Raw genomic sequence first — 13,621 nt, 5'->3', positions numbered from 1 at the left:
CATTAGCAGGTGGACAGTTGAGGCAGCCTTGACCTCTGCCAGAAAAGGTCCTGACTTGTAGCGTTGGTCAAGTCTTTTAACCCGCTTTTATGCCCCTGGACAGGACTCTGCTGCCCTGTTCCCTCCACCCACTTCACACTTGCAGTGTATTATTTCCCCCCTTCCCCCCACTTCAAAGCCCCCCCTCCGGCCGGGGCCAGCCTGCAGTGGGATGGGCTGGGAAGAGCTCTGCTCCACGCGTGTCCTCTGTCCCTGCCTGCTGTCTGGGTCCGTGCTGGCTCTCCCTGTGCCTCCCTGCAGTTCCCAAATGCTGTGTTTGCTGTTCAGGGCTGTTTGTTCGCCGTGTGTCTCACCGAGGGCAGTGTGGGCATCCCCCCTCTGCCTCCCCAGGCTGGGCTCTCTCCTGCACTCAGGTGTGCTGGATTGAAGGTGTCTTGGTGCTTCAAAGGCAAGGAGTCTGTGCTAGGTGGAGCCCAGGGTTTGGGGTCTGTGAGCAGGCAGTGGCACTGCTTCCCTTGGAGCAGCGTGGGAGTCTGGAGACGGTGCCGTGAGCCAGCCGGGGGTGTTGTGGCTCCCTCTCCGGGTGGTGTGTGGGGTGTGTGCTGAGGGCAGGTGGTGCTGGCTGTGCCTTGTGTTGGGCTCTCGGCTCTCTGAGGAGCCAGGAGTGGTGTGGCTGCCCTGGAGCTGTGTGCTGGGGCAGGCTGTGTGCTGAAGGCTCTCGTGTGGGCACACTGGGGCTCCTCTAACTGTGCTTCGCTGAGGAGACTGGGGGTGAAGGATGCAGCCCCTGAAAAACGAGTGAGGTGACTCAAAACACAGCCATTTCCTTGGCAGCTCCATGAAGTTGACAGGTCTCAGCTCTGTCAGGTGTCTCCCCTCCCTACCTGTCCTCTTTTCAAGTGGACTGACAGCCCAGGGTGGCTGGTGTGCAGCTGAGCAGCTCCCAGCCGTGTGCTTTGGCTTGAGCAGGTCCCAACAGGGTGAGACTTGGCTTCATGCCCTTTAGCAGGGCACAGGTGAGGTGAAACCAGGAACTTGAGCTTTTCCTCAGCTTTCCTGAACTGAAGATGCCCAACAGTATAGGAAAGTGGAAGCTGAAGTGTCAAGTCTGGGCAACTGTGATAGATCCAGGACCTGTCTAGTGGAAAGGTAGATGTCACTGGCTGGAAACTGTCACCTCTTCCATACTGATGTGCCCCTTGTTGTCATCTTTGCACAGGCCAACAGAGCCAGCAGCAGAACAGCCATCCCGATTACAGCAAAGCATGGGAGGAGTATTTCAAAAAACAGAGTGAGTGAAACAGGCTTATTGGAGATGAATCAGCTCTCGTTACAAAGAGAACTCTAATCTGATGACTTGTGTCTCCATCCCTGCCGTTATTGGCTTCCAGACCCCCTTTGGTCCTGTCCTGTTGGTGATGGTGCATGTAGTTCTCCCACCGAAAGCTCTCGGTCGCGCTGTGGTGCCTCGGGAGAGCTGCTCCCACTGATCCACGGGCCCCAGCAGACCTCCTGCCCTGCTTGCAGCTGGCCTGCCTGGGGGAAGCGTAGGGCACACAGGAAGCTGATGCTGGCAAAATCCAGGGAGCTGGAGCTGGGTTGTGAGAGGGTAGGAGAGCTCATGGAAAAACATGGGTCTGGCTCGTTCCACTGCGTCACGGAGCGCATGATCCCGACTTCTGGACTTGCTTTGGACACTGTGCTGCTGGAGGCTTTGGGCCGAGGGTGACGGGTGCAGGCTGTCAGCCTGTCCCTGCAGCTGCAGGAGTGCTCTCAGTGCTTTGTGCCTGCTCTTGGCTTGTCCCTCCCAGTCCAGCTCGGAGCCCGTCCCGCCGTCCCACGCAGCGGAGCCGGTGTCTCTCTCTCTCAGGTGTCTGCAGTGGTTGGAAGGGGGCTGGCTCTTCTTTAAGCTTGACAAAAGGAGATCCTAAGCCTGGGCTTGGACTTACAGAATTGCTCATCTCTTCCTTTTCCTGTCTCTCCCTCCAGGTCACGCTGCCAGTGCTGCTCCTCAGGCAAGTTCCCAGCAGGACTACACGATGGCTTGGGCAGAGTATTACCGACAGCAGGCTGCCTACTACGGGCAGACACTAGGGCAGGCTCAGGCACACAGCCAGGTCTGTATTCACCCTCCCTCAACCCCACTGCTCTTTCCCTTGGGGAATTGGGTGTGTTGGCCTTGGCCTGGTGTGGGGACTCTCCTTTGAGTTCACATGGTGAAGCAGAGATATTTTGTGGCTGAGGAAGTGATCCTGGAAGTGTTGTCTCAACGGCAGAGTCTTGTTTCCCTGTACAGAGTGAGGATTTTTTTGGGAGAGGACTGGGAGGTTATTTTTTTTCTCCTGGGAGACCCCCAGGCTGTTGTGTGACTTTGGGGAATTAAAGGAATGACTGAGCCAGGCTGGTGAGTAGCACAGCACTGGCACATCCCGGGATCGTGTGTGCAGGCTCTACCTTTTGTGGTGCTGGGACAAGAGCTGTGCACCCACCAGCTCCCTGTGCTGAAAGGGAGAACAAAACTCTTGAAAAATAATTTGAATTAACCCGCTTTCAAGGAAAATCTCACCTCAGCTGTCACTCAGCCCACCGGAGGGTTGCGTGGGATTTATCCCACGGGCCTTTCCTGAGCACCAGGCTCGCAGAGCAAACAATGAAGCAAAAACTCTGTGCAAAGCACCTTAGCGTGATCAGACCCTTCTCCCCACTGATCCACGTTAAACTCTGGCTCCTGGGAGCAGGGGTTGGTGTGGATGCCGGCGGCAGCCCCGTCCCCAGGCAGCTGCACTGCCGAGGTCGAGCGGGGCGAGCCGGTGCCGCCGTCGGCGTTGCCGCCGGCGCTGGGCAAGTGTGACCTGGAAGCGGTGGGTGATAAAAGGGAGTTCCCTTCATTCCCCTCTTAAGTCTGGCCCACTAGAAAGAGGGATCTTGTTTGGTAAGAGGAATGCTGAGAAGGAGGGCTTTGGTAGGGGCTCAGAGCATCCTTTGAGGTCTGTATCCCGCTCGGCTGGAGCGGGGACAGACCTGTGTCGGGGGAGGAGGGCTCGGCAGCTTTGGGAATTTGCTGCCACTGAGTAACTTTTCCTTTTCTCCCCTCTCTCTTTCCAGGAGCAGTAGAACAAGGTCCTCATGGCAATTTTTTTCTCTTGGAATCATTGTGGAAGAAAACCTTTTTGTAACAGAGGGTTTCTAGATTTGCAGCATTTTGATGAAGACTTTTCTGTTTGTGAAACACTAGCTGTAGGATAATCTATACTGAACTTTTCTAAGAATCAGGAACAATTAGTAATGTACTAAACTTATGGACATGCTGGTAATTTTGTTTCCAAATTTATATTAAAAAAACAAACAAACAAACCTCCGGGATTCTTTTTGGAGAGAAGCCAGAGAATTTGCAGGCACCAAAACGCACCCCAGAGCTGTGACATTTCAACATGTGGGTTTTTTTGTGTGTTTTTTGTTTTTTTCTTTTAATTTTTGATCTTTTCTGTTGACACAGAAAGAGTGGCTTGGAAGTCTTAGGTGTGGTATGTAACAAATCTTAAAAAGAAAAAAAAAAAATTTTAAACAGTATTTAAATATTCTTAAATATGTAAATTCATTAAATGTTTTACTTCTAATTTCTTGTATCTTGGCTGTCTTTGATTTTATTGCATTTTTAAAAAAACTGAACTATGATATGTATTGTAATTAATGATATGAATTCTGTATTGAGACAGTTACTGTTTGCAAGTTCTGGGTGGGGGGGCATTTTGTAGGGTTTGTATAATTTCTAGAGTCTAAAGGGGTAATATAAAAACGTGTTAATTTTTTTAGCAATACATTTTTTCATGTCTCCATTGCTAGTTGCATTTATGTATCTAAGACCTCCAAGCTTGTTTAAAAAAAAAAAAAGAAAACAAAAAAAAAAAGAAAAAACTTTCCTCTATGCTCTCAGAAATATAAATACTGTTATTTTTAATATTAAAATGAATCTGCTATTAGTACCTTTAACAAACACTGTGGAACATAAAACCATATAAAAGGTAGTAACTATTTTTTAATTCCAAGGTGTTTTTTGCTTTTTCATTTCTTTTAAATATTTTCTTATCTAATATTTGTCAAATTACCTAGAGAAATAAATGAATCTAGTATTAACCACGGTATGCGCTAAATAATTTTGATTTAATAAAAGGGATAATATGATTTCCGATGTTTACTGTAGTGTTTCTTGTACAGATAACAGTGTATTTTTAAAGGAAAAACGGAATTGAAGCTATTTTTTCTTGCATTTTTAATTGCCCTGCGGGACATTCCGTTTTTAAATGTACTGAATTTACTGTTCTTGGGTTCTTTCCTTATTTTTTTTCCTTATGCTTGAAATGTCTAACTATAAAGAACCGCGATTGGATAATGTTGAGCATGGTGTTTAAAAAAAAAAAAAAAAAGTGTTCTTTTTATTTGACTGACAGTTGCATTTTACACTATATAATAAAATTTCCACAAGGTGTCTTGTGGGTGAAGTATTTCCCGTCTGTTGGACTCCGTTGTTCCCTCTCCGCGCTCCCGGCACTCCGCAGGCTCCGGCTCCTTGCGCCGCATCCCGGGGAGTTTGGGGTGATCAGTGAGGTCAGCACCAGCCTTAATCCTAGTGAAACTCTGTTAATGTCACTTCAGGTCTCTCTTGGCACTGTGACACCGAGGATTTCCATGGAATTCGCTGTAATTGTCGCTGTCTGGGCCAGAAGGATCCGTTTTAATACCGGGAGGTTTCCTACAGCCCTGTAAAGGTTTTACTGCTTGTCGAGGAGGTGGCAGCCCCTGGTTTTAATACTCTCAACTTGTTGCTCTTCTCCAACTTTGTGGCTGAATCCATCCAGGACTCGCCATCCCTGTAAGTGGGGTCGCTGGAGCAGCACTGACTGGGAGAGGGATGGGGAGGGATGTGGCTCCGGCCATTCTCACCTATTACACATTAACTTTTAGTTGCGCCCAGCCCAAGTTTGGCAACAACTGCAGCCCCTTCAGAGGATCCTTTTCTTGTAAAAATGTGAGGTTTGAGCTCCTTCAACCTAAAGCAACTCCATCCACAGTTCCCAGGCAGCTGCAGGGGTTTACGGACGGGGGAAGGGAGGGAGGGAGGAAAGAAGATCCCATCTGCAAAGCCGGGAGCGGGAGGCATGTTGAGAGCCGGAAGAAAAGGAGATGTAGCATCTCTAAATATACCTCCAGAGAATCAAGAGAGACATTGAAAGATGGGATAGTAAAAGCCACTTGGAAAGAGGGGAGAGGGGGGAAAAAATGGCTAGAGGAGGGCATAAAGGCTGCTGATGGGAATTGGGAGCGGGCATTACCGAGAAGACTTCCTTCTAATTCATCTTCCAAGCTCTGTGCCAAAACAGCATTTGGCATGGTTCACAGGGAGCAATTGTGTGATAATGAACCCTAAGGTGTCCCTTAATTGAAGACTGAGGATTACAGATTGTGCCAATAGTCGTAAATGGCGCAGGATTGTGGGAGGATGCATTTTCTTAAATGTATCTGTAAGTACAGATGAGTGAGTCTCCCCAGTGAAATGTCCATACTATAAATTATGGAAATATCTCTTTCTGATGCAGCCTTTTATTGAGGGGGTGGGGCAGCACAAGAAATAGTTTGCAAGCCTTTGAAATTTGGCCTGTCATTAAGATGGTGCCTGCAAAGCTGGGTTTTCATCAGCAGTCTGGTGTCCTGAAGTGCTTGAAATGTTCCCAAGTTTACCAATTTGTTTTCCATTATTGCTGCCTGCTCGGGGCGGAGAGGCCACGGCTGTGGAGCTGTTGTGAGTCCACTATGGGATGGAGAGGGGCAGGGTGGGAGGCAAAGAGAGGCCTTGGCACCTCACGATGGGCTGGTGGCCTCTGGGGTTCCTCCAAACCCCACTCCAGCCCTGCTGCCATCCTGGTCTCTGGCCACCCAGGGAGTCCTGGGACTGGTGTGATAGTCAGTCCCACCCTAGGGCTGGACAGGCCCCCTCTCCTTTCCCTCTGAGGTCTGTGGGCAGCTCCTCCTGCTTCAGGTGTGTGGTGCAGCCCAGAGGCTGCTGTGCTGCCTTCAAGCCAAGTCTGTGATCTCCAGGAGAGGAACTGAGTCTCCTGTTCAGCTCTGGGCAAGTTTAACCCCCAGTAAAGCAGATTAAGCCCTGACTGCACTGGGGTTTGAGGCAGAGAAGGTTTGTCTGTCCCTTTGGCAGAAACTGGATGGTGCAAGGAGCAGGAGCAGTCCCCAAGGCACCACACAGGAGCCAGCACAGGGGCCACATTTGGTATTTTGGGGTCCATGAGTGGCAATGGGGACGGTGCAGCCTCTTCCTCCTCACAGGGGACCAGCGCCCAGCACGAGGCCATGGCAGGACACTAATCCTGGGGGACAGCGAGGAGATCCTACGAGGAGACCTTCAGTTTGGGGACAGTGGAACCGCAGCCAAGGGCCATCCCAGGTGAGTGCCCCGGCAGGAGGTGCCCAGCCCCAGCTCACTGGCTTCTGCTCTTCCCTGCCTTTGACAAATAACTCTCCTTCTCTCAAGGATGATCCCTTTCTGGAGGCCTTGGCTCAGGCATGTGAAGGCTCCTCAGAATGAATCCCTCTCGGGTCTGTCCAGCAGCACATTTTCAGTGGGCTCCAAGGGTATCTGTCCCACGGGACCACCCAGGCTGGCAGCACCTGCAGGCAGAGGCCAAATCCTGAGCAGACATTTATTGTGGTCCTTCTGCAAACCCTTTCTGGGCAGCAACCTGAAGAACCCTGTCACTAAAGAATCTCCCTGAGTCTGTGATGACCCTGATGCTCTCCTGTGCTTGTATTCAGTGTGCCTGAACAGGAAAGGCTCTTTTGAGAGTGGAGGGGAGACTTTCAGATTACTCTAAAATACTTTCTTGAATTTTGCATGATTTGAGGACAAATGGCCATTGTGAGTTAAACTGAAATGACTCTTGAAAGAGACAAGAAGATGTGGGACTTTCTTTTTTCCCCTCCTTCAGTTATTAAATATTTAATTGCATTAGAGGAATGGTGTATTTACAGTAACTGATGACGGGCAGCAGGGTCAGAGCAAGAGCTCGTGGTGTTTAATGTGGAGCTTTTTGATGTTCACGAGGTCCCTTCTGCACTTCTGCTTCTCCCCCAAACCTGCCTGGTTCATCCCACTCTCAGGGGGATTTTGGGGGCTGTTGGAGTTTGTAGGGCTGTGGCACAGCAGGGGCACAGGAATTGGGATCTTGCAGTGACGTTTGTCAGTGTATCCTGTCAAGCAGCACATGGGTGTTTATTCCATGCACGGAGCTGCTTAGCCTTGGCTGGTTTGGACATTTTTTTCCCTGGATTTGCCATGAGTAGCACTGGTGCAGGGTGACCATTGCAGACACAGCGTTTCTCTGCTCTGGTAGGGCTGGGAGAGACAGGAAAGGAATTTTCCACAATTTTTAATGATGGGAATGGAGTTATGTGATGTGAAGATGAGTTGAAAGAGCCACAGCTCCCTGGTCTGTTGGTGAGAGGAGACAGTGGCCCCCGGGGCTGAGGGCAGAGGGTGAGTGGGCACTGAGCCCCATCCTTGGCTGGGTGGCACCTCAGTGGGAGCTGGGGATGGAGGGAGATGGCACGGAGGGACCAACCACCCTGAGGGTGTTGGAGCAGTGGATGCCCAGCTCTGCCCTGCCACCTCCCTCCAGGTCTGGGGCACCACGTTCAAGGCAGGTGACCCAAAAGAGCATCTCTGGGATTGATGTGGGGGCAGGTACCAACAGTCCCCCCTTAATTATCTTCCCACCCTGCCCCTTATCACTTGAGGAAATCCTATTTCAAGGCCGCTGTAATGAAGCCTCTGATCTTTGCAGAGCCCGGCTCGCTCCCCTTTAATCCCGGCCGGGCTGGGGTGCAGGTGCCGCGGTCCCGGGGGATTAGACGGTCCCTTCCCTTTGTGCGAGCCGTCACTCAGCGCGGCCGTGCCCCGGTGAGCCGCACGGGCCCGCGGGGCTCCTTGTTTGGCCCATTCACCGGGGAATATTAAACTCCGCTGCCGTGCAGTCATTACACGGGGCGGCTGGAGCTGCTGCTCTGTTTGTTTTGGAGAGAATAGGGTCGGGGAACGGCAGGAGCCGCAGGAGGACTCATCTCTCCCCGCGGCCGGGGTCACCTGTCTGCCGGGCAGCCCCGCTCCTGTCACCCGTCCCTGCCCTCCTGTCACCTTCATGGCATCCTCCGGGGGGTCTGGGCTCATCCCGCCCCTCGGCCTCTCGCCCTGGGGGCACTGCCCAGCGTGGACCCGGGAAGCTGTGGCTGGATCCTGGTCCTGGCTGGGCTCAGCTGCCATCTCCCAAGGCAGCTCCTGCGATCCCCCCGGTGCAGCCAGCCCATGGCTTTGGCACCTGCTGGAGTGGCACAGCCAGTGTGGCCCGGGCTGTGGGGGGCAGAGAGAGGGAGAAATGGGGCTCACACACACACATGCACACACATACCCCTTAATCTCTCTTTGGGCAGCTCCCCCTGCCCTGGGCTGCTGTCTCAGTGCAGTCGCCAGTCTGTGTCCCAGTCTGGCAGCTGGAGCTGATGCTGCAGGAGATGTGGCACTGGGATGTGGGAGAGACACCGGTGGGATGTGACTGTCCCATCCCCAGGTCGCTGCCAGAGGGGAGGAAAAGGCACAGAGATTTTCCTGCTCCTGCAGTCCACATCCCCCCTCACTCCCTCGGGCATCCAGCTGTCCCGCGCCACCGGCCCCTCTTCCCGAGCCGCGGAGGTGGCCGAGGAGTCACCACCGTGATCCTCCCCAATCCTGTTCCCTGTTGAGGCCGCCTGAGCCCTGCGAAGCGCTCGGACACCGCCGGGAAGGTGGTTTTCTTCTTCCTCTGTTTGCTCTGGTGTGCCGTGACCCCCTCGCCAAAATAATACTGAGAATAATATCTGAAGGAAAGGAACGGGGCGGGAGGGGGGAAAGGCAAGAAAGCGAGCGAGAGCGGAGGGGAGCGCACTCGGCATCTCTGCTCGGCTCCGTGGCCTCCCGCAGAGTGAAATGGAGGCAAATAATGCCCTGGAGCTCCTTTCCCGAGCAGTGCAATCAGCCCGACTGGCTCGGAGGGGCTGCAGTGCCCGGTGCCGGAGGGCTCGCCGGGAGAGTCACGGCTTCATCGCACCAACCCCTCCCTGCCCGGAGCTGCTGGGCACCCACTGAGGGGCCAGCACTGCTCGGAGGCATCCCGAACCCTCCCTGCTGCTCCAGGCCCCCTCGGAGGGCAGCAGGGACAGACAGGCAGGGTGCAGTTCGGAGGGGAACAAGGGTCCGTTCAGCTCCATCCATGGATGTGGCACCTTGGGGACGGGCCACTATCCTCCCCCCCGCGCACCTGCATGTGCCCTGTGTTGGGATGAGGGATGCTGGGGCTGCCCTGAAGCAAGGGGGGCACCCACGGGGACTCCTCGGTGCCCCATCCCAGGCGTGGCCCCGCTGGCACATGACGAAGCCCCACAAGTGATGGGGCAGAGGTGCTGCTGGGGGTGAGTGAAGGCACAGGGGGGGAAATCTCACCCTATGGGGGGAACATGGGGGCCTGTGAGGGACCCGCCAGACCCCCCCGGCCCAGGCTCACCCTGGGCATTCCTTGTCCCCCCACAGCTCCTTCTGGGAGCGTTCCCGGGCGCAGGTAACATTTGGGCACATTCCCATAACCGAGTGCCGCCAACTGCTGCGGCGGCAGGGCCGGAGCCCCTCTCCAGTGCTGCTGTTTGCTTTGCAGCCTCCTCAGCCCCCATTGAGGCTTTTCAGCTCCAGCCCCTTCAGGGGGTTTAAGTAGGTAAAACCTGAGGAAGAGGCTATTTTCCTCCCTCCCTTTTGAGCCCTGCCTTGTGCCCAAAAGGCCCCCTTGTTTCACGCGTGCCAGTCACCTGGCTGGGCCCCCAGCCCCTTTCTCTCCCAGCCTTCCCTTTCTTTCTCCTTTCTCTCTTTTGACTTTTCCAGGAGCCCTCGCTCTCCAAACGAGCTTCAGATTGGATCCAGATTGAGGTCCCTTTGTCTTTCAAGGGTTGTACTAAGCTAATTAAATGTGATCCCAACAAATAAACGCAGATCTCCCCATTACATTCAGGCCTGCCTTTCAGGCAGCACCGGGCGGCCCCTCGCCCCCGCCCGCTGCGCACAGGGTCCCCCTCATTGAGTCCTGGCCATTGAAAGCACTGCCAGGATTTCTTTTGTGCCGGGGGTCTCCGAGCCCTTTTTCCATCAGAAAAGACCCCCAAACAGCAGCTCGGCCTTTGTGAGTTTGCAAGCAAACGCCAAAGAAAAGCCCCCTGAATGCTTTAATAAATGACACATTTAGCAACTTCGGAGGCGCCTGGCTCCTGCGGCAGCCGCAGGGGTGCGATGATCCCTCCTGCCCCGGCTCCCCCGGTTCCCGCAGGGGTGCGATGATCCCTCCTACCCCCCCTTCCCTCCGGCTCCCGGGGCATTTTGCAGCCCGTGGAGGCGCGGGGGATGCGGCTGGAGCAGCTGACCGCCTCGTTTCCCATCCCGGCTCTCTGCCGTCCCCCTTTCCCGGCGCTCGGGGGGCGCTCGGAGCAGGTGATGGGGTTGTCCGGCCTGTCCCGAGCCGGCCCCGGGCTCCGGGGCTCCGGGGAGGGCGCGGCGGGGCGGCCGGGGCCGGGGGGCTTTTGAACTCGGACTCCTTTGCCTGGTATTAGCACTGGTAAATCCAAAGTCGTTTTTAATGACACCCATCACCCCCCCCACACACACACACTCCAGCTCGGATCGAGGGGCTGCGCTGGACTTTTCTCAGCTCAACTAATATCTTTTTAATGACTTTGGGAGGGGGCAGAGCCCGGCTCTGCCCTAGAGCCTGGATTGCTCCAAACAGATGTTGGGGCAGAGGGAGGGGGATGCTCTTCCCTGCCAGGGACTTTCTTCTAGAGTTCAAACGAGAGGGGAGCTTTCAATCACCGCTAAAAATGTATTTTCTCCCCATCGAACAATGGGCTCCTTTCTGCGCCCGGGGGGACTCGGCTGCGATCGCGTTTCTGCCGCCGGAGAGGAGAAACCTCCGGTTTTAGAGCAGGAAAACTCAGCTCCGAAAAAGGGCTCTTCCCTGCGCCGGTTATTTCGCAGCTCCGCATCTTTCCTGCTTTCACCTCCCTACAGAAAAAGAAATAATAATTAAAAAATAATACAAGACTATACTAACGAAGCACTAAATCCTTCTCCCTCGCTGCAGCCCTTCCCCGCTGCGCAGGAGCCGCCGCAGATCTTCGCGGTGAAGCCGGGCTGTTTGCGGGGTTTGAGAATCGAATCGCGGCTGCACCGGCCCGGGGCAGCGGCGGCTCCATCCCCGCATCCCGGCTCCATCCCCGGCGGCCCCACAAGAGTTAAATTTTAAAGCAAATCAAATTCCCATTGGCCACTGTATATTATCTCAGCAGTCTTCATTTGATACCTCTTTAATACAGAAAGGAGCTTTTCAAACCCCTTTTCTCTCTTTTCTCCCCGCCACTCTTTAAGAGCAATAAATGTTCAACTGCAATAACTATAAATCAATCTCCGCTCTGTTCAAATCCTATTCATGCGAAGGGCTGGAAGAGGGGAGAGAGCTCCCCCCTCCCCCCCGCCCCCCAAAAAGCAGCTGCTGGGCTCTAATCTCCTTTCTTGCACTGTCATTCACCCTCATTTTTCCTCCATCACCCCATCCCTGCAATCTTTTCTTGTTTTGCTTTTCTTTTCTCTCTTTGCTGCATTATGATCCCATGTCTCCCCTCATCAGACCCCAACCTTGTCCAGATCCTGACCATCCCCTTGTAGGCTGTGAAAGAAAAGAAGAGTCCATGGATGTCAAATTGGTCTCAAAAAGACCATGAAAGATTGATTTGCTCCACTTTTCTTCTGCCTGACATTATTTCTGAGGGTCCTGAATGGGAAACCAGAAAGTCTGGGACTGGAATAAAGATGTTCTCTCTGTAAGGGGGAGACGGGGGGGAAAAATGCCCATTTACTCCTGGCCCATCAACCCTGCAAAACAGAGCAAAAGAAAAGAGGACTGTGGCTATTCAGAGTCAGACCAATATGTACACCTCCCAACAATATGCCAATATACTGAGGGCTTCTCTATTAACACCCATGAATATTAAAGTGCTCACTAAACGCTCAGAAGGAACTTTGGGAATATACACATGAAAATACAAGCAGCATTGTGCGGGGCTCAGAACAATGGGGCGGCGATAATGGCCCTTCTCTATTAACAGCCATGAATATTAAACTTGTTTCCTCTTAAATGTTAAAAAGGAGGGATAGCTGCGATATTAAAAAAGAGAAATGGGAGGGGGGGGACGACACACGGACACACAGCAAAGCACCTTCCTAGGACTGGGAAGAAGCTTGGGGAAACAGCTGGGGATATTTAAAACCACGCAGAAAATGGAAGAATTTTTTTTTCCACCTTTTTCCATCACTCCCCCCCCACCCCCCACCCCGCACCGCGGAGCCCCCGCAGCCGGGAGCGGGGCTCAGCGCAGCCCGCACCGGAGCCGCAGGGGGTTTAAGAGCATCTATTATTTTTTGTCCCGGGATAACTTGAAGGTTGAAGGGTTTTCCTGGGGGGGGGGGGGTGGAAATAAAGCAATCCGAGGACTGGCTTGTCTCGGCGGCCAGAGGGAGCCGGTGCTGGGAACCTTTCCACCTGATGCGTTATAATTAGCAAAACTGGAATATTCTGACGGCTCCTCCAGCCAAAGTCCAGAAAAAACAAATAAACTTATTTTTTACGCTTATTAAACCCCAAACCGACCCTTGGCAGGCTGTTAACCTCCCCTTTCCAGGGCACCGCTGCCTCTCGCTGGGCAAACCCCCTCAGCTGGAGCAAGTTTGGGTGGGTTCCTGACATTTGCGTTGCTTCTTGAACGGATTAATAGAAATAATTGCACCTGGGTTGCAGCAGCATCATTTTGCCAAGGGCGGAAGCCACTCCGCAGCTTCATCCTATAAAACACCCACCCAGGGGATGGGATGGGGGTTTGAGCTGTGCCCGGCTCTTGCTCCGGGCACGGTGAGATCTGGTGGGGCTTCTCGGGTGCAGGAACCGGCCTTTGAGCGCTTGAGGAATTTGGGGGCCTATCTTTCTTCCCCCAGCCCTTTACAGCCCCTCGTCCCCATGAAAATCAAAAGAACAAGGCTAAGGAGAGGGCTCTAAGCTCCGACACAGCAGGACTGGGTTTAAATCCGGGAAAGATTAACCCTTTGCTGAGCCGGCAAAGCTCGGGCCCGGAGGGAGGGAGCGCTGGATTTGGGGTGACTGCTCCGGTGCCACCTTCCTGGCGATCAGGGGTGCCGGCGGGGCTCCCGGGGCTCGGCGGGGCGGGGATGGGCGCCGTGTCTGGCCGGGGAACGTCTTCGGGTGCGGGAATGCGGGCGTTGCAGCAGCAGAGCCCCAGAGATGCTGCAGCCCCCCTCGAGGTCGGGGTCTGGCACTGGAGGGACACGGAAGGACAGGGTTGCCATTGCGGGGAGCTGAGGGATCCACGAGCGGATCCCCGATCCACCCGTGGGCACAATTCCCACGGGGATGCGGAATTGAGGACCGGCCGGTCTGGAGGTGGCAGCCGGGAGAGTCTATCCCTGGGGTCAAGCGGG

The 13,621-nt window shown here is 53.9% G+C and overlaps 1 protein-coding gene across 4 annotated transcripts in view; it reads left to right on the top strand.

Moving 5' to 3' along the window:
• Positions 1 to 4,502, top strand: part of FUBP3 (far upstream element binding protein 3) — a 38,994-nt gene extending 34,492 nt beyond the window's left edge. For 3 of the 4 annotated variants that reach the window (XM_032708332.1, XM_032708331.1, XM_032708330.1), the window contains 3 exons: positions 1,220 to 1,291; positions 1,990 to 2,117; positions 3,106 to 4,502. In XM_032708332.1, coding sequence (XP_032564223.1) covers positions 1,220 to 1,291; positions 1,990 to 2,117; positions 3,106 to 3,114 — 209 coding nt within the window. In that variant the 3' untranslated portion in view covers positions 3,115 to 4,502. The remainder of the gene's footprint in view (positions 1 to 1,219; positions 1,292 to 1,989; positions 2,118 to 3,105) is intronic. The other variant, XM_032708333.1, reaches the window with a different exon arrangement.
• The last annotated feature ends 9,119 nt before the right edge of the window (positions 4,503 to 13,621 follow it).

Source organism: Chiroxiphia lanceolata, chromosome 21 (assembly GCF_009829145.1).
Source record: "Chiroxiphia lanceolata isolate bChiLan1 chromosome 21, bChiLan1.pri, whole genome shotgun sequence".
Taxonomy (NCBI): Eukaryota; Metazoa; Chordata; class Aves; order Passeriformes; family Pipridae; genus Chiroxiphia; species Chiroxiphia lanceolata.
Note: the sequence above shows the minus strand (reverse complement) of the source record. Positions and strands in the feature narration are given on the sequence as shown.